At 43.5% G+C, this 19,620-nt stretch overlaps 1 protein-coding gene across 3 annotated transcripts in view; it reads left to right on the forward strand.

Annotated features, from left to right (window-relative positions):
- PDE8A (phosphodiesterase 8A) overlaps positions 1-19,620 on the forward strand; it is a 117,652-nt gene that overhangs the window by 73,218 nt on the left and 24,814 nt on the right. For all 3 annotated transcript variants that reach the window (XM_010955119.3, XM_074354161.1, XM_074354160.1), the window contains exons 5-11: positions 438-492; positions 5,962-6,050; positions 9,822-9,900; positions 11,445-11,582; positions 13,875-13,963; positions 15,547-15,598; positions 15,686-15,728. In XM_010955119.3, the coding sequence (XP_010953421.1) occupies positions 438-492; positions 5,962-6,050; positions 9,822-9,900; positions 11,445-11,582; positions 13,875-13,963; positions 15,547-15,598; positions 15,686-15,728 (545 nt within the window). The remainder of the gene's footprint in view (positions 1-437; positions 493-5,961; positions 6,051-9,821; positions 9,901-11,444; positions 11,583-13,874; positions 13,964-15,546; positions 15,599-15,685; positions 15,729-19,620) is intronic.

Here is a 19,620-nt window from a genome sequence, read left to right on the forward strand (position 1 = left end):
TTCGTTCCTAAAGGATGATTATTTTTCAGGCATATTTCTTAGGGACTTCTAACTTCAAATATCTGTGAGGATTTGAATTAAACATAATTAGGGGAAACTTACATTTCATTTTAAAATTGGAGGTAAGGAAAGAATAAAAATAATTTAGTTTAAATTAAAATTTTTACACCTCAAATAGGTATATTGTCACTACTACATTCTGACTGTTGGTGTAATCTCTGTATTTCAAGCATTAATATATACTACCAAAAAGCCAAATATGAAACTAAAGCAGAAAACTATTTTCAACTTTATACTTTTGATTTGTATATTAATCTAACTCATCTAAAAGTACTCAATTGTATGACAAATGATATTATGTAAATTAGTGAATAGTTAAAGAGGTGAGATGTAATTGATAAAAACTTATTCTAACCATTCATCGTGTTCTTTTGAAGGGCTGATAGAGAAGAATCATCCGTAATGTCCCTCCTTGCTGCTGGCTTTACAAGGGTATGTACCCACATCTTTGTTATGCAAGTATAATTCAGTGTGAGAAATGACCTTATCTTAGTTTAGAGCCCAATAGTTGCTTTGAATTAATTTGAAGGGAAAAATTGTTGTCCTCGTGCTGTGTTATAGTTTGGCTTAACTTTGTAATCTGGTAATCTAATAATCCACAATACTTTTGCTTTCTTAGTCTCTCAAAACTATGCCTACCTAAAGTCATCTAAATGTAGTAAAATCTCCTTTAATGGCTTACTCATTAAAAGTTATACCATAGTAGGATGTGTTGTCATAATGCTTATATGTATACATGCATCTTAAAGCCAGTTCAAGGATTCTGGAAATAAGGCCAGCCTGAGATGGCTCCCTTTCTCTCCACCCCTGGTTCCAATCCGTTGGTTTCTCTTAAGCCAAAGGGCTCCTGAAGGCTTTGGTCAGCTGGTTACCAGTGAGCCTTGGGAATCATGATAGAAAGAGCTTACATGCGGCAGATTGTTGGGCAGATTTATAGCCCAAATTAGTATCAATGAGGTAGACCAGAAACCTCAAGCCTTGAGTTTAGTTTACGGCAGTTCTGGATGGTAGCACTCCCAGGTATCTGACGGAAGCAAATACAAATTCTCGCCAGAGGAAGACACTTTCTTTGGCCTCAGAGAAACTCTGCAAATAATCTTTCAAGGGCAGCAGGTAGCACTCAGTCAGCATTAACCAATCCATAGGAGGCAAGGCTTTGCAACTAAGAACTGGCAGGAGGGGAAGAAGACAGCAGAAACAGACTCACACACCCCTCAGAAATTAGAATTTTCAGGTCTGAGTTATAAAACAAATACACTTATTACATGTCAAGAAATAAAAGACAAGGCAAGCTTGGAAATATCTGCAAGGAATAGAAAACTATAAAAAGTGACACAGCAAATTTTAAGCAGAACATAATTAAATTTTGAGAAATACACATATAATAACTGAAAATTTAAAAACTTAGTAGATCAGAAGAAATTATCAAAGATACAAGGATACAAAAATAGAAAATAGAGAGGTTTAGAAATGTGGAGGATACAGTGTGTAGGGTTAGCATTTATGTAACTGGAGTTTCAGAAGGACAGGAGAGAGAAAAAGGCAGTATATTTGAAGAGAATTTTCCAGAACTGAAGAAAGACTATAGTCCACAGATTCCAAAATACCAAACTAGAGTAAATACAAAGAGGACACATCATAGTGGAAAAACAAAACAAAGAGAAGACCTTAAACTCAGAGAAAAAAATTATTTTCAGAAGAATGGCAGACTAACAGCTGGCTTCTCAGCAGCAATAAATGGAAAATAGAAAACAGTGAAATAATATTTTCAGTGTGTTAAAATAACCTTAACTGTTATACCTAGCATAAATACTTTAAAAAATGAGGGTGTATGTCCATACCCAGGTGTGCATACGTGCATATAATGTAGAATACTTATCTTCGTATATACTTATATAACATTATATAACATCCAGTGACAGCTCAGTGTTTAAATTCTAGACTGAGCAAACCCCAGGTGTCTTCAAGGTTTATGGGGAGGAAGACCCAAGGAATAGGAAATAACAGTGTGAAATCCGTCATAAACACTAAGATAGGAGTAAAATCAAGGGCATGGGAATGGGCTGAATTCTCCCATTAAAAGGATAAGCCATTTAGATTGGGTTACAGAAGTTCAGTTATATGACTTTGTAAGACAGTGATAAAACAAGGCTAATGATAAAGGAACAAAAAAATAATAATAAATAAAGGAACAAAGAGGTAGCCAGTACATGCAGACGAAAGGAACACAGAAATTCCAATATCAACATTAGATAAAGTGGATTAGGATTTTGTTTTATACACACGTAATTTTATATAAAAGCACACATTAGATTTTTATTATTACATATAGCTTTGTGGGTCTCCTTTTCCGGCGCCCCCCACAACATACACACGTATCAGCTCCTGTCCCCATTCCTTGACCTCCAGTCATCCATGTTAACTTGCGTGGGAACAACCAAGTCAGCCGGCATGGAGGTGAGCATTCCTTTAAGAATCCCAGGTTGGAAACTGTAGATCACCTATTCCCAGTGGATCTTTAGATCATCCCTCCCTAAGCTGTTGGGGAAAGCATCCTCATGAGGAAAAAAACTTCCCCAGGTAACTTGGAGGATCGTTATATTATTACTCTTAGGCTGCAAAACTGTCTGTTCTTTTTAACAAGGGCTTTAGATGCTTCTACTTTCTAGTGAAACTAATGAAGCTTGGGGCCTAGATTATTCATCTTGCCTTGTGTTGTTTGCTTACTTACAGCCCTTGGAAGTCATTAAGCTTTTTATTTGTAGGGGTTTGTAGACGTAGTGTTGGAAATTTGTGTGTTTGAAATTCTGCACAAAAAATTCCATCAGCAAGCTGCAAGGACTGGAAAGCGTATCCTGGTAGAAAGTCTAGTTAACCATGGCCCTTGTATTTTCTTAGTATAATTGAGTTATCAGGAAGCTAACTTGAAAATTGAAAAATAACCATCACACACACACTCCCACCCCTCTCAACTGTACCACTTAATCAAGATGTCCCCTGAAGCCTTTGCTGGAACTGTGTTTCGGTACATTTTCCTGTGGAGCACAGAAGCTTTAAAATTTTAGAGGTCCATGACTTAGGGAATACGGAGGTAGCAGCAGGCTCACCACTTTGTATGTGGGTGACCAGTCCTCAGAGACCATGCGTGCTAACTGATCTTCTCATGCAGAGTCCCACACCTTCATGTTACAGAAGGATACTGAGTTGACAGAGGGCATAGTGACAGAGCAGAGCATCCTGACCTAGGGGGAAGGTGATTCTCCCCAGTCTCATGGCTGATAGACAGTGGCGCCCAGGCTTGAGCCCAGCCCTCGAGCTGAAAGCCATCACTGCAGGGAGATCTTTGGGATTCAGGGAGCAGTCCGCTATTTTATGGATTGGCCATTGCCCAGGTTTTCAGAGTGGATGGAGACCTGCTTGCCTCTTTGGCACTGGAGCATCTGCCAACTAAAATCTCAAAGGTTCAGGTTTAGTATCTCTCAATACTGGTTGTGCATTAGAGCCCCCTGTAAAGCTTTGGTGGAGATCCTGTTTCATTTGGTGTGGGGAGGGGCCTGCACCACTGGTATTATTTTTTAAGGTTGCAGAGAATTCTAATATGCAGCCAAGGGTTAAGAACCACTAGGTGGGGCCCAGCAAGGTCGGTGGGTGTAATGTGCTGTGGATAAAGTGAGGTTGAGTCAGCTCAGGAGTGTGCAGAATTTGTGGCCCCAACCCCTTGTGTGGGATGGGTTGATAGGTTGGAGAGAGGAGACCAGCTGCTGTTTAAGCAGAGGGAATGGCAGCCTGATTCCTGAAGATCTCTGGACTTGTGAAATCCTTGGGACATGAGTGAAAGTTGGAGAAGGGCAGGAAAGATAGGATATTTAGACGTAAGAACAAAGCAGAGGTAGTGACGGGGAGGGGTAGACAGCAGGAGCAAGATGCTGTACTTGTAGTCACATGTGCTCATTTTAACCTTGATGTCCACCTTTGGGATAAAAAAGTTTGAATATGTACATTCACACCCAGTGAAAACTGGTTGCATGTGTGGGAGCCATTATACATAATGCATGTCTTCGTGTCCCAAGATCTTGCCTGCAGAGCACGTTAGTCCAAGCAAGCCCTTGGACACTGGGGACCCGTCTATCTCAAGTCCCTCACCCCTTGTCTGCTGGCAGTGGGCACACACTGCCCAGAAACCTCTTCTCCCTATTCCTGCCGGGTCAGCAGGGGGCGCCCGGGCAGATGGGCAGTGTTCTTGGGTGTTCCTGTGGGGTCACAGCTGACTGAGGAGTGAATGGCAGGGAGCACTCTCCTCCCCTCCATTGATGGGAACTAGTAGGCATGTCACCTCTCAGACTTCTGTGGGTGAGAAGGACTGTGCTTTGCCCTGCAGGGGCCCATCGTGCCCATGGCCAGCAGGCCTTGCCTTTCCTCTAGGGGACGGCAGTTGCCGTGCTTTATGTCTGTGCAGCAGTTTGTAGTTAGAGTTGCAATGGTCATCTAAGGTGGGTGGGTGGGAGCAGTATTGTCTTGTTTTGCAGGTGAGGAAGCAGGCTCGGGAAGGTTAAGGGCCTCGATGAGAATTATGTAGCTTTTAAGGCATAAACCCGGAGCTAGCTTTTCAGGTTGCTTGACACACAGACAAGACCCTGATCACTGTTCAGACAGGGGGATAGCTTCACTGGTGACAGAAGGAGCTCCACAAGGGCCCCATGCCCCATGTCCCAGATTGGCCTAGCTTTGGCTTGTAGTAGTGGCCTGCAGAGGTCTTGTCTTTTTTACATCTGAATGGAACTATATGACAGAGCACAGTGACTTCTAAGATGTCTTTGTGAAATATATAATTTGGTGGTAGAATGGGTTCAGGCTTCTCATAATATGTTATTTGCTTTGTTGGGATGTTTCCATTATGTAAAGGTTATTCCACAGCAATAAGACAGACTGGGCAAAGCCATGGCTCCGCCAAGACCTCTGCTGTGGAGGGTAATCCTCTGTCAGCTTAGTTGAGCTGCCCTTTGAAGTTAATATAGGAAAATGTTGCCTGAGTGGGAGTTACCTCTGGGAGATGCAGCTGCGCAGATATGTATAAGCGTATTTTTGCTTACTGTGAGCTTGCACAACTTGAAAGAGGACATATGCTATCCTTGAATAAGTGAATAAATTCTGAAAGTTAATATAAATAGAACTTTAGTTATTAAATTTCTTCCTTCTGCTTGTTCTAGCCTCTGCCAGTGACACACAGACACCAAAAAATCCTCTTCAAGGCACTAAAAGAAAAGTATTCTTAAGCCCTATTTTTTTTCTAATTCCATTTATTTACTACTTTATTGAGATACCATTCACATACCATGCAATTCAGCTATTTATTTTAAACTTGATGTAATATTACTTTTATAAAAGATATATATAAAATAATTATAATACAGTTCTCCATTTCTACTTCATTTCATGTGACAATATATCTCATACATCATTCAATGTAAGTACATATTCACATTCTTTTTAACAGCTGTGTGCTGTTCCATTAAATGGTTATTCTATAGTTTTTAAATTAATTTTTTAATTTAATTTTTTTCTCTTTCCAGCAAATGCCTTGCCTGTTTTTCTTTCTGTCTGTCTGTCTTGTCTCTTTTTTTCTTTATTGAGGTATAGTTGATCAAATCAGCCATTTAAAGTGTGCAACTCAGTGGTTTTTTAAATATATTCTCAGATCTGTGCAAGTGCTGTTTTTTAAAAGCAAATTTGATACTAGTATGTTTTCATCTCTCATTTCCGGTTCATCACTAAAGATAAATTATTTTTTAGATTTCAGCTACCAAGTTGGAGAAGTCTGTTGAAAAGAATGATTTATATATATATTATAATAATTTAAAGGTGCACATTTGTTTATCCACAAAATCCCCTTTCTGTTTGTAGAGGTATGTAGAAAACCCCAGCCCCATGGCCTGTTACAATGAACTGCTCCAGCTGGAGTTTGGAGAGGTGCGATCACAGCTAAAACTCAGGTAATTCTGCTGCTTCTGGGAAGCCCATCACATCACACAGGGCACCACTGCAGGAGAGGACTTCGGCTGTGGGCAGCTACATTTTGGCTGTAACTGACCTCCTACTGAAATGGGATGGGGTGGTGGGAAGGCATCTCTCCTCACACAGACTTCTGGAGTCTGCCTGAATGCCTAACAGGTGGTCACGTTAGTGATTGGAGACTCAGAGTTAAAGATGGAGCTCCAAATAAATAGCAAATGAAAAAGCAGGATGCAGAAGTATATATACTGAATTAATCTGTTTTTTGATTAAAAAAATTACTTAAACGTACATATACACCCAGCCCGTTAGCATTCTCTCTGGTGGGTGACATGTTTTCTTCTCTACAATAAGCATTTTGTAATTTGCTCTTGCTAAACATTTTTTTTAAGTGAAATGAGTGGAAACCTAGTTCTTTGCAGAGTGAAAAAAGCAGAAAAATTAGCAAAATTATGAAGTCGACAGAAGTGAAGGGAAAAAAGGCCAATAGCTCTGTCATCCTAGGTCTCTTCCTTGGATGGTCTGCTGCTCTTTAACATTTCCTTTACCAGGATCAAAATCATTCAGTTTGCATGTGTCCAGGGCTGAGAGAAGGGGACCAGAATTTGGAGTATTGAGATTAGTGGGGACCAGCACAGGGTTCCACATGCAGGGAAGGAAATACTTCGTAGCCCAAGTGAAATGAAGTGTGAGGAGGCAGAGAAGTGCTGCTGAGCAGAGGTGTTTCTGGGCAAGGTCTACAGAAGAGCTCCTTTCTGTTGCCAAACTGCAGGGAAACTTGAGATGGGTGGTTGCCCTCGGGCCTGCCTTGTCCTCTCTCCGGAGTCTTCTGCAGCCTGGCTGTGGCACTCCCACAGCAAACTGGGCTACCGCCCTCTCTCAGAGGAGAGCGGAGTTAGGTGCATGTTAGAGGGAGCAGGAGGTGATGTTAGTGCTTATTTTGTTGAATCATGATGCAGAAACAGACCAGGGAGGTTAACTGACTTATATCCAAGATCTCACAAACAGCAAATGGCAACGTAGTCCTTTAGGTTGTAACCCACATTTTAAAAACCATAATCATTGTCTGTCCTCATGTTCTGCTTTGTTCTCTGTGTGCCAGGAGGTATCCGCTCTAAAGGGAGATAAGCAAACATGAAGGGAAGGGGGAAGTGTGGGGCTAGAGAATTGGGAGCAATAGAGAGAAACTTGTTCTGCCAGATATTAAAATGCACTAAAAACTATAACAAGCAACTTTGTGTTGCTGCCAGATCAGTGAACTAGAGTGTAAAGTCTAGAAAGAAACATAAGTATATTTAAGAATTAAGAACATAGCATATGTGTTCAACGTGGCAATTTAAATCCACACAGAAAAGAATGGACTTTTCAGTGAATAGAATTGTGACAACTTGTTAACTACTTGGAAAGAAAATTAAGTTATATTTCAATCTCACACCCAGTCCCAAAATAAACTCCCAGTGAATAATGTTAAAAAGTAGGGCCACATAAGTACTGAAAATATAATTGAACATATGTAATTGAATGATGAAGTCTTTTTAAACTCAGCATAATGTAAAAGCCAGACTTCATAAAGGAAGAGAGTCAGATTACGCAACATAAAAATGTTAAACTTGTCTCAGTAAAAGTGCCTTAAATAATGTTAAAATTTAGACAAATAACAAACTGGGAAAAATACATTCATAACACACAGGACAGACAAGTTAATATCCTAAATATGTAAAGAGCTTTGATGAAACAGTTTAAAAATGGAAGCAGTAGAAAAAATTAAAAAAGATGTGTTGTAAACAGGCAGTTTATAGGAGAGATTAACAGCCAGTAAACATGAAAAGATGTTTAGCTTCACTGGTAAAGAAATGAAAATGATATACCATTTTTTATTTACCAGATCTGCAAAAATTTTAAAAGAGTGAGAAAACGCAGTAGGGCTTCTCACAGATCCATCTAAGCTTGTTATATCAGAGGTGGGAACTTACTTCTCATTGTTTTTTGATTCTTGCTTTTTTTTTTTTTTAAATAACAACCTTATTGAGGTATAATTCACATACTATCTCTTGATTTTTGTATGCCAAGAAATAAGCTTATTGGCTAAGCTGCTTTGTCTTATTAGCTAGACAGTTCGGTAATACCAGGAATAATGTGAAAGCATTGTAATTGTTAGTTTTCTTAATGTAATCTCCGTACTTCATGAACAAGTAGGTAGTTGCTTTCTTTTTTTCATCTTCTGAAGCATATGCAAGGAAAAAAACTGTAAGCAACCTAAATGTCTAGTCACGGGGAGTTTGCTGAATAAATTATGGCATAACTTTATAATAGAATGTTATATCGTTATTAAAATGATCATAAGGAACTAATTACTGACATGGAAAGATATTAATGTATATTGTTCGGGACAAGCAGATTATGAAACTGGAGAGTGTGATCTTATAAATATATATATTACATGTGTATTTACACAAGTAATTGCCTACAGCACCAACTGATACGTGTAGATGTTGGAATTTCAGATGATTTGATCTCATTTCTTTTAAAACAGATTTGTTGAGATAAAATTCACATGCTATACAATTCACCTTTTTAAAGTGCACAGGTCAGTGGCTTTAAGTGTATTCACAGAGTTGTGCAGCCATTGCCACAATTTTAGAATGTTTTCATTACCCTCAGCCCTAGATAACCACTAACCTAATTTCTCTCTCTATAGATTTGCCTGTTCTGGACATTGCATATAAAATAGAATCATACAATATGTGGTCCTTTGTGACTGGCTTCTTCTAAGTTAGCATAATGTTTTCCAAGGTTTATCCATATTATGGCATGTATCAGGACTTTCTTTTATGTCTGCATAATATCCCTTTGTATGGATATACCACATTTTATCCATCTGTCAGTTGATGGGACGTTTGGGTTGTTTCCACTTTTTGGCTATAAATGTTTGCATGGACGTATGTTTTCATTTCTGTTGGATGTCTACCTAGAAGTAAAATTGCTGGGTCATATGGCAACTCTCCGTTTAACAGCTTGAGGAACTGCCAGACTGTTTTCCAAAGAAGCTGCACCATCTTACACTCCCACTAGCAGAGTATGAGGGTTTCTCACCAACACTTGTTTTTATCTGTCTTTTTGATTATAGCTATCCTAGTGCGTATGATGTAGTATCTCATTTATTTTTATTTTCTAATTTTAAAAAATAGTTACCTGTGCAATTAAAAAGTGTTTTCAAACACTGAGAACATGGGACAGTGCTCAGAATACAAGGCTAAGTGGAAGCAGGGAACAAAGATAGTGATCTCGATGATCCCAATTTTATGGAAAGAATTTGTTGAAAACGATAGCTGCAGACGGTTGGCTGCCTCCTTTCTCCCAGGCTTTGTGTGGAGTTCTTGACTCCATTTTCTCACAATTCCTCATGAGGACCCTTCAGATGGTGAGAAGGGAGAACCAAGGAGGTTCAGTCACGTCCCACAGCCAGTGAAGGGCTGTGATTTGAACCCTGGCATGTGTTGCACCTGATCAGCTTGTCCTTAGATTGGCAGGAAAGGCACCAAATTGTGCATAGTCATGATTCCAAGTAGTGGCTTTGCAGGAGGTGTGTGCTTCTTGCTTTATGGTATTTCGCCTCTTCTTTTTATTAAATTAGCATTTGTTACCCTTATAATCAAATAACACATTTAAATAAATTAATGTAATATCCCAAGACTGTATTATATTCTGAAGTACTTACATTAATCAGTTCTTTTTCTTTCCAAACCCTAAAGGGCTTGTAACTCAATATTCACTGCATTAGAGAAAAGTCAAGAAGCAATTGAAATTACAAGTGAAGACCACATTATACAGGTTTGTTATTTTGGAAGTTTGTACGTCTGGATTTCTGGTTATATTTGTTTGCATTTTTAGGCTTGAACTCCTCTAATATGTTGTTTTCTTTTCCTGAAGTTCAAGGGACTAATTTTTTCCTTAGAAGATTGTCAGAATAAAATCTATAAAATACGCAATTTAAAATAAATTCCCTATGGGTACGAAAAGATTCTAATAATTACTCAATATACTAGAAAATAGTCTGTAGAAATAATGGCATTTGCAATTATTGTTATTATTTTTTTTGCTTGTTTATTTATTTAGCAAGGAGGGACTTTTGTCCAGAGGGTTATTTCTAGGGTGGGGTGGGGGAGGGACTATTTCAACAAGGAGAGGCTCTGACCATAAGGATTACACACGCTCACCTTTCCCCGTTTCTGAAGAGAGTTTACACCTACAGAAATTTGTAAGAAACTACTCAGAATTTAAAAAATAAACTAGTAATTACTGAACAGATTACGCATTATTAGTGAAGTGGGTTCGTGTAAGTGACTTGAGATAACATGGCTTGTACTTTTAGATAACAGGGAGGGAGTTGTGCCAGAGAAATGTTCCTTTTGTTTGAGAACTAGCTCCACTTTGATTTTAACTCTGAGCACTCCAGTTCTTCACTTTGCTCTAACTAGTAATTTCTAAGACCTGATGATGCGGACATTCAGGAGTTGTGCCCTGAGATGTACCGTGGGCCGGTGGTTGAGGGCACGGGCTTGGTGTCAGGTCAGGCCTGGGTTCCAATCAGCCTCGGCCCCTTTCTAGCTGAGTGCCTTCAGGCAGTTTACTTAATCTATCTGAATCTGCTCTCTCATCTGTACCAATGGGAATAATATTAACACTATCAACAGCCTGCATTTTATAAGGCTGTTCTGAGGACTAAATGAGTTTGCTTACTGTAGTGCCTGGCAAGGAAAACAGGCCCTAAACAGTATGATTATTGTTATATCATCATCATTATTTGTTATCAGCACACACACAGCTTTCTCATCCATTTTCTTCTAGCCTTACAGTCCTATTTGAAATTTAACCTTACATTTGCAAACACTTCCTAGTTCATAGCCTGCTTTCCAAAAACATTATTCATTTGCATCATATGAAAGAGACAAAATAAATGATTCATTCCCATTAAACAGATATGTAGACTGAGACTTGGAGGGGTTAAGTGACTAGTGGGAGTAGAGCCTGGGCATTTCAGACTCCCAGTCTGGTGCTTTATTCCACTGTATCATAATCTAAACAGCCCTTTTGTAGCAGCCCAGGGTCTGTCTCCATGCGGCTTCTCTTTGCCAGTGTCACCCTCCCTGGAGCCTCAGGAGAACACGGCAGCGAGCCGAGCCTGGTGTCGCCAGAGCAAAGCCTTCTCCAGACACCAGGGTTTTTCTGGGCTTGTGCCCTTGTGGCTTTAGAACCATCATAGTGAGTGTCAGGCTTCTGAGCTTTCTGAGGAAAAATATGATGGTTTAGGTTAAACACCACTCTTCAAAATTTTTTTAAATTCACTTGACTTTTTTTCTTTTGTCTCTCCCCAGTATGCAAACCCGGCATTTGAAACAACAATGGGCTATCAGTCAGGTGAATTAATAGGGAAGGAGTTAGCAGAAGTGCCTATAAATGAAAAAAAGGCTGATTTGCTCGATACTATAAATTCATGCATCAGGATAGGCAAGGTAAGTAAGAGGTCAGTACCCTTGTTACGTTCACATAACAGAGAGGGAAGGAAGCCGATTTAGCACTAAGCATTGCTCGGGCAGGTAATCTCAGGCTCACTCTTCCCAGAAGCTTGGGGAAGTGTACACCTGTTATGCCCATTTTTCAGATGAGGAAACTGAGGCCAAGAAAGTATATAACCTAATCAGCCAATAAGCAGAGTAACTTTGACACTGAAAATCATTGTTTTCACTTTAGTAATAAGTAAGTTGATCTTTCTAATCATCGATCTTCTAAGTGGTAATAGATGTTGGCAAGTAGTCCTGGGTAAAGGATTGCTAGTGAGCTGACACTTTCTCTGAACACACCTGAGCCCATCATTCTCTAAGCCTCGTTCATTCATTCAGCATGTTTTGAATGCCAGGCACTGTGCTAGATCCTGGTATAGAAAGAAGAGCACAATAAAGATTTCTTGGAGCACTCCTATTCCTGGTGCAAAACAGATAAAAGAGTCATTCCACAGTCGTGTGAGAAGTCACATAATCATGGTGCTGAAGGAGTAGACAAAGGCAGGCTCAGTCTGAAAGGTCATTTCTCTCTCTGAACAGTGGCTTCTGACAGCACCTCATAAGGTTTTAAAATATGATGAGGAGGAAGAGGCTACTGCTTTTCTTAGTTATTCTTAGGCTTTTCTGCTGGGCTCTATTTAACTTTTGGAAGTTGGGTTGTGACTGTTAATCTGATTATTCAGAACATTTGAAAAATTGGTGACCTGCTGTCCTGCCCACTGTCCGGAGGCCCCAGTGGAAGTGATGCCCTTCCCTTGTGGCATTTGGCCTGTTCCTGTCCTGTAGCACGAAAAGGCAGCCTGCATAGAGGGCAGAGGGGGCTCTACAAAGCATTTACTCCCACTTGGCTTGGGCCCCTTGAAAACACCGTGAATGGGCCTGTGTCCTTTGCTTTGCCATGGCTCTGAGCACACAAGATGGCCTTACAGTGAGAACAGGGAAAGAGCAGGCCAGCTGTGAGGGCCCAGTAGTGCCCTCAGGGTGGTAACAAAAAATGGGCACTGCTCGAATCCTATTTTGCCTTCAGCTTTTCTGTTGAGAATGATGATTTTCTTACTAGAGACAGAGGCAGGTCCTCTGGAAAGAGAGATGAAGGCTGAGATGGATGAAGAGACCCACAGAATCTCAGGCACACTGCGCAGGTTAGGCCCAGTTCCCTCCCTTGGCCAGGAGAGGGGCCCTCACACGTGGCAGCCAGAACAGCAGCCATCCCAGACCCCAGCAGCCTTTGAAGGGATTTGCCAGGGCCTCCCCTGTCTGGCGGTTAGGCCCCATGTCTCTGGGTCAGCCAGGGGTTTCGTTGGGAGGTTCCGTGGGGTGGGAGCCAGGGATGATGGCTCTCGTGCTCCTTGACCTGGCAACAGCACTTACAGAGAAGCGGCCCATCTCCCTCACTGGGGAGAGCAAGTCGAGATGGAGCTGAATTAGCTGTCGGCCCTGGCATCTACCCAGATCCAGGTGAACAGTGTCTTGCCTCATGAGTTATGCTGTCGGGCTCCAGGTACAAAGGGCCTCAAATTCAAACAGCAGGAAACCTGTTCTCTAAAATCTATCTATGCTATGAGCAGAGAATTTGAAAGATGACCGCATTATCTGCCTCCATACTGCTTTATTTCAAAAAGGGACCTGGTCATTTGTTTTGCATGTTCCCAAGTTCTGGGGGAGAATGTAAGAGCTGCCGTTTGTCCTTTGTTAGTAACCAGCTGGTTCGCTGGCAACACTGAAGCAGGACAGACTGCTTAGCTGGGCAGTTTTTTGAAGTGAAAGAATATATGGCTTTTCTAATTGGGTCTTCCTGGGCAGAAGGTGTTGCTGAGAATCAGCTGGCCCCGGGCGAACAGTGGTACCATGGTCAGTGGAGAGAGTCCAGATTGCACTGGGAACCAAAGTGGAGACTCAGAATTGGGCAGATAAGGGGGGCAGGGGCTTTGGAGTGTCAGATTCTTGGTATCCAATCAACTGGAATTTTTTAGGGGCAGTGGAGAAATTCTGATGATGTTCAGATGGAGAATAATGCCAATATGCCTCTCCATAAACCTCGTCTGCCTGTTGTTTCTCAGCCTTTCTCAGAAGGTTGAGAGAGAATTGTCAGATTATCCAAAATTGCATTTGGGGTTGGGATGATTTTTTTTTATCCTAATTGCTTTAGTAGCAATGGTAAATGAATTGGAACTTGAGGTGAAAAATGTTCTTGGGTTTAGCTTTGGAACGCAGTGTATAATGAAGCTTACATTCCATTTATAGGAGTGGCAAGGAATTTACTATGCCAAAAAGAAAAATGGAGATAATATACAACAAAATGTGAAGATAATACCTGTCACTGGACAGGGAGGGTAAGTGGAAAAAACAAGTACTCGAGTCAACATACCATGTTTGGCTTATTGCAAAATTTGCTTTAAATGCTTAAGTAAAAAACTGCATGCAGAAATTTATAAGAAAGACTTGTAACAAGGTCAGGTATTATCAAACAGCAGCCTTCCAGGGTAGTTCCTTGTGGTTACAGCCTGACCCTCCAGCTGGCAACCCAGAGCCACCAGACTTAACTTGAGTAGGAGACTAAAGTATCTAGATCTGAGTGTCACTCTTCTAAGCTGTGTGCTAAGAACACTAACGGGTGGACTCCCTGTATGTAAACGATTTCCATCTGACTCGATAGCCTGTGTTATTTCTGCACAGAACTATCAAATTAGATAAAAGTATTTTAAATATTATCACTTATGGAAACTCATATAAAGCAGATGTGACCACAGATTGGAAGGCAGTGTATATCAGGAGCCTAAAAATTTCATATGGTCTGTCTCAGAATCTACCTTAAATAATATGAACAGTGGAAAATTATGAATATGAATTGTAGAACACCCAGCAATCAAATATGCAACCATTAGAAATTATCAGAAAATTAAATTACGAGGAAAAATGTTTGATAATTGCAAAAGTCAAAATATAAAATCATACCTGGTGTATGATCTCAGTCATGAAAATGAAAAAAGGAAAAAAAGAAGAGGAGGAGGTGAGGCAGTGGTGGTTCTAACAGCTGCCCTTCCCCCTGGGTTGGGCTCTCAGTGCCTGGTAGACGTCCCTTCATTTAACCCTGACTGCAGCCCTGTGATGTCAGCCCTGTGATCATCTCCATTCCACAGATGAGGAAGCTGAGGCTTGGAGAGGCGAGGCTTCCGGCCCAGGTCCGTGGCCCGGCCGCAGGGCTCTGCGCTGACTGCACAGCTCACGTGCTTGGTCACCAGGCTTTGCTCCCAGCTGGCGATGGCCTCGGGGAGACGGGTCTGTGTGGGCTCTCTGTTCTGATTCTTTGCCTTTTTATGTCCTTTTCAAATAATTTTGGGAGAAGTATGTAGGGATTTGATTGCCAAGGAGAAAAACTGAAACAAACCAAAGGGGCAATAAATAATTATGTGAGAAGAGTCAGCAGCTTCTGAGCTGAGCCCCAGTCGCTTTGTGTTAAGACTCGCAGCTAAACGAGTTAAATGTGAACGCCCCCCAGTGTGGCCTTCGGCTGTTTCCATGAACGGCTGGGAGCAGGCTGCCTGTTGGAACTTGAAGAAGAGCATCAATATAAATGGTTGTGAAAATGAAAACGTGTCAGGGAATTAAAGGCTTTTGGTTGGTTAACATGAGTACATTTTTTAAAACATAGGTATTTTTTTATTGTATGTTGTGAAGACTTGGAAGGATTTTGTTGTCTTAACTCGAGTCAGCCTCTTTTCTACACAGACACCAGAGGGTGTTTGTAGACTCTTGTTCGTTTATTGATGGCCTTGGCCACAAACAATAGAAATGCTCTCTTCAAAGCATTGTATGTATTGTGAAAGAGAGAGCTCTTTTCATAATGAAAAGATGGCTACATATCCATCAGAATAGGGAGCCAGGAGAGAAATAATGCCTTGTTTTCTACTTGCAGAAAAATTAGACACTATGTGTCCATTATCAGAGTGTGCAATGGCAGCAATAAGGTATGTAAGGAGAGCCCGCGGCCCGGCAAGATTTCCCCCACTGCACAGCTAGGCTCAGAACTAATGGCTTCTAAAATTCATTTTTAGGCTGAGAAAATAACTGAATGTGTTCAGTCTGACACCCATACAGGTATGATGCCCCCTATTCATTCCTAGGGTTCACTGAGCTTTTGAAAAAAATCATACCCGACCCTCCCTCTCACAAGGTTGCCTGGTGCGTAGGTGGGACTGTGTTTTCCTGGCCCCGTGGCAGCATCTCTCTCCCTGATTCCCAGGCTGGTTTATGAGTCAAAGGACCTGAGCACTGGTGGGAGTTCTGACAGGTGTCCTGGGACGGGTCTCAGCCTGTGGGGAGAGAACTGGTCACTTCAAATGCATGGACTTCTGTGAAGATGTGTTGAGTGGAGTGTGCTTTGTTGGCCTGATCTGTGCTTTAAGAGGCAGCAGTGCTGGCTGTCACTACAGAGCTTCAGCAGGGACACTCCCGCCACCAGACTTCAGGGCGGTAGGTGGACCCTGTCAGACTTGCCTCACCTCATGTCTGGCTCGTGAGGACCTGTGCCTTGGACAAGATCCGGTCCTCCCAGATCTGTGATACTGGGAGTGTTTTCCCCTGGCCTGAAGTCACCTGTTTCCTTCTAGCAGAAGTCATGGTTTCAGCAGGCCGCCTTCCTGCTCTGGCCCTCACGGACGAGGGGCCAGGCTGGGACGGTGCAGCTCCACGCCAGCTCCACACCAGAGGTTCTCCTGCAAGCCCGTGTGGACGCGGTGCAGCGCCCTGCCCTGCCCAGGCCATGCTCTGGTTGCCCGAGGAGGAGACTGTCTGCATCCCTTCAGCTGCTGGTGATGTGCCTTCAGCAGGGCCGGAGCAGCTCGTTCATTCATTCTGGGCATGTTTCCTGTGTGGTTTTCTGAGCTTTGACTGTGTACAAGGCACAGTGCTGAGTGCTTAACTTAGAGGGCATTTAACTGAAGCCTGGTAATAACCCAATGGGGTAGACCCTTTATAGATGAAGTTCCCTTTTTACAGATAAGAGAACTGAAAGACTTCATGGTTTGCCAAGGATGTCCATCTAGGATGTGGTAGAGCTGGCCTTCTAATCCAAATGGTCAACTCCAGAGGCTTTGAAGCACGCGTTGGGACAGTTCTTGTGGGCGTGCCAAGAGCAATCAGGCTTTGATGTGAAAACAAGAAAGACATTGCTACCAGGGGACACATAGCAGGTGACAAGAAGTGGTCAGTAATGGGTGAGGAAGGATTCATGGTGCCGTGGTGACTCAGAAGAAGAAGGAAAAGTTCTCGACAGGGGAGAAGCGAATGTGAGTAAGAAGAGGGCTGTGGGAGGAAAAGCATTCCAGAAATAAAAACAGGCACCAGAGAAGGAAAGTACAGAGTGTGTTCCAGAAAGAGCAGGATTAAATTCTGACTGGTATAAAAGGTCAGTGTGGAAAGGAGTTGGGATCATGAAGGATCCTTAGATGCTAGGTAGGAAATTAGGGTTTTCATCTGAAGGCAGTGGGAATTTTCGAGCAGGGAGTAACGTATTGACATCTGAGCTTGAAGAAGCTTTTTGGAGCCTGTATGTAGGAGACTACATGGAAGCAGGGACCAGAGACAAGAATACCAAGATTGCCGTCGTGTAGAGGAGAAAAAACAGGCCAGGGCAGAATTCAACCAAAACTCATTGCACAGGCCTCAGGTGCCAGGCCAGGTGAATGTCTCTGCTTGTGAAAACCTGCTTTCTGCGTTTCCTCTCAGGGTGGGGGTGGGGGTGCAGGGGACAAGGAGATGGTCAGGAAAGGCCTTGCCAGTAACATGACAAGGTGCTATGGAGAAGAGGCTTCAGCATATTTTGCAGGTTTCTCATGTGCCGCCGGGGTTGGGGCCACTGATAGCAGCCTCACAGACCTAAAAGGAGTGTTGCTTTGCATCTGGAGAAAGGGCGCTTTCTCAGGAGGAGGAGGCAGTTACCATTGTGAGACTGCCGCGAGCCCAGGGCTGACAAGCGCTGCAGACTTGGCAGTTTGGTGGTCGGTGGGTGAGACCCTGAGAAGGTCTCGTCCCGGTGCAGAGGAGGCACTCCATAAGCCCTTGAATGGTTGAGAATCTCTGAGAAAGCTCTCTGAAAGACTGCTCCCAGCAGAGTGACTTTTGGGCAAGTCACATAAGAAGCCTGGTTCTCAGCTTCCTGGCACCCCAGGTGGAGCCGGTCCTGGCGGACCACAGCGTTAGTGTCGGGATGGAGGCGGCTGTTCATGAGCACGGCTGCATGGCTTTGCTCTCAGGGCTTCTCTAGGGCTTCCTGGACTTACCCCACAGGCCAAGGAAATGTTGCTGACTTCCCTCTACTAAAAAGATGGGCAGTGTGGAGGGGTCAAATTTTACAGAACAGGAGGCCAAGAGCAGAGACATGAAGTTGCAGGCAGTGCTGAACAAGCCCAGGTCTGCGCAGGCCTCTTTAGCATCCTCCCGCCCGTCGGTGGTTGTGCAGCACTCCCGAGGCAGGAGGGCCTGAGCGAGCTGCTGCCTCAGGGCCTGCGGCCTGTGAGACGTCCGGCTCCCCCTCCGGCACGCCCCCTCGGCCATCCCGAGTCCCTGCCAAGAGCTGGGCACTCCCTGCAGGAGCAGGAGAAAGTTGTTTAAGAACAAAGTGCTATAGGGACTTGGGGCATAGCCTTCTTGTCAGGGCTGTCGGGAGCAAGAAGAGCTCGTATTTACAAAGAGGGAAAGTCACTGTAAAATGTGGAGTAGAAATGAAGGCTTGCTTCGTCTCCCTCCACACTGGCCGCAGCCCCGGCCTCGGTACACGCGCCGCTCCTCGCTCTTCGGCCACACTCTGCTCTATCGGACAAGCAGTTGCCTCCTCCTGGGGGTGCCTTCCTCCTCTTCTGGGTTATATCTGCAGAGCATCGCTCAGCTCCTCTCTCAGAGGAGACTCCGCTGCTTCCTCCTCGGGGCTCCTTCTGCGCTTGGAAATCATTACTGTCATTCTTACTTCACCCGCCTCTGTTCCCCTCTGGACCACCCTCTTCGAGGATGGGAACCGTACCTTACTCACTGTCCCGTCCCTAACGCCTGACTTAGAGCCTGCCACACGGTAGGTGCCCAGTGTATGTTTGTTGAGTGGCGAAAAGGGAGAAGGGTGAAGGAACAAGAAGTTCGCAGTGCAGTCTTATCAGCCAGCTGTGTGGACACTGCCCTCCACGAAGCTCAGAGGAAGGAGACACACTGGGGTCTGCCTGTGGGTGAGAGGAGGTGTGACTGGAAGGATGGGCGTTTGGGGAGGGCACAGTGCCATGTGTCGGAGGCAGATGCAGCAGATGTCAAGGCTGTTGCTGAGACAGTGGGGAGCAGCTGTGCTGACACAGCCCACGCGTGGTCAGGGAAGCGAGAGATGACAGGCAGGCTGTTGCAAGCGGACTGTTCCTGTCCTTGACCGCCAGCAAGTTCCTCTTTATCTCTGAGGTGCTGAAGGGTTTCGAGTAAGGGAGCCATGCACTCAGTGGTTGTGTTAGTGGTACTTTGATTTGTGCACAGGCATATGCAGGTGTTTGGAGAGGCAGAAATGTCTGTTGAGGATCTGCTACGTGCTGGCTGTGCCGGTCACCTAGGAAAGGGAGATGGAGATTATTTCTGCCCTCACATCATTCCCAGCTGGTGAGGAAGACTGACAGTAAAGCCGGCGGTTACTCAGTGTTGGGATGGGGTGGAGAGGCATTAGGGGCAGATTTCCCAAAAGTGATGATACCTGAACTGCATCTTAACTGCATCTTCAAAGAGGATCGAGAGTTAACCAGGTAAAGGTGGCGGCACGGAGAGGTGCGTTGCTCAGTGGAGGTAAGCAGTTTGTACCAAGGCGTAGAGGTTTGGGAGGTGAACCAGCACCTCATAAATAGGTACCTGGGAGAGAGGAGGCCCAGGTACCACAGGACTCTGGGTGCCACACTGGAGAATTTAAGTCTTATCCCCAAAACAATAATGAACCATTAAAATGTTTGACTCGGGGGAGTGATCTGGTCAG

The sequence above is a fragment of the Camelus bactrianus genome, chromosome 27, assembly GCF_048773025.1.
Source record: "Camelus bactrianus isolate YW-2024 breed Bactrian camel chromosome 27, ASM4877302v1, whole genome shotgun sequence".
Classification (NCBI taxonomy): Eukaryota; Metazoa; Chordata; class Mammalia; order Artiodactyla; family Camelidae; genus Camelus; species Camelus bactrianus.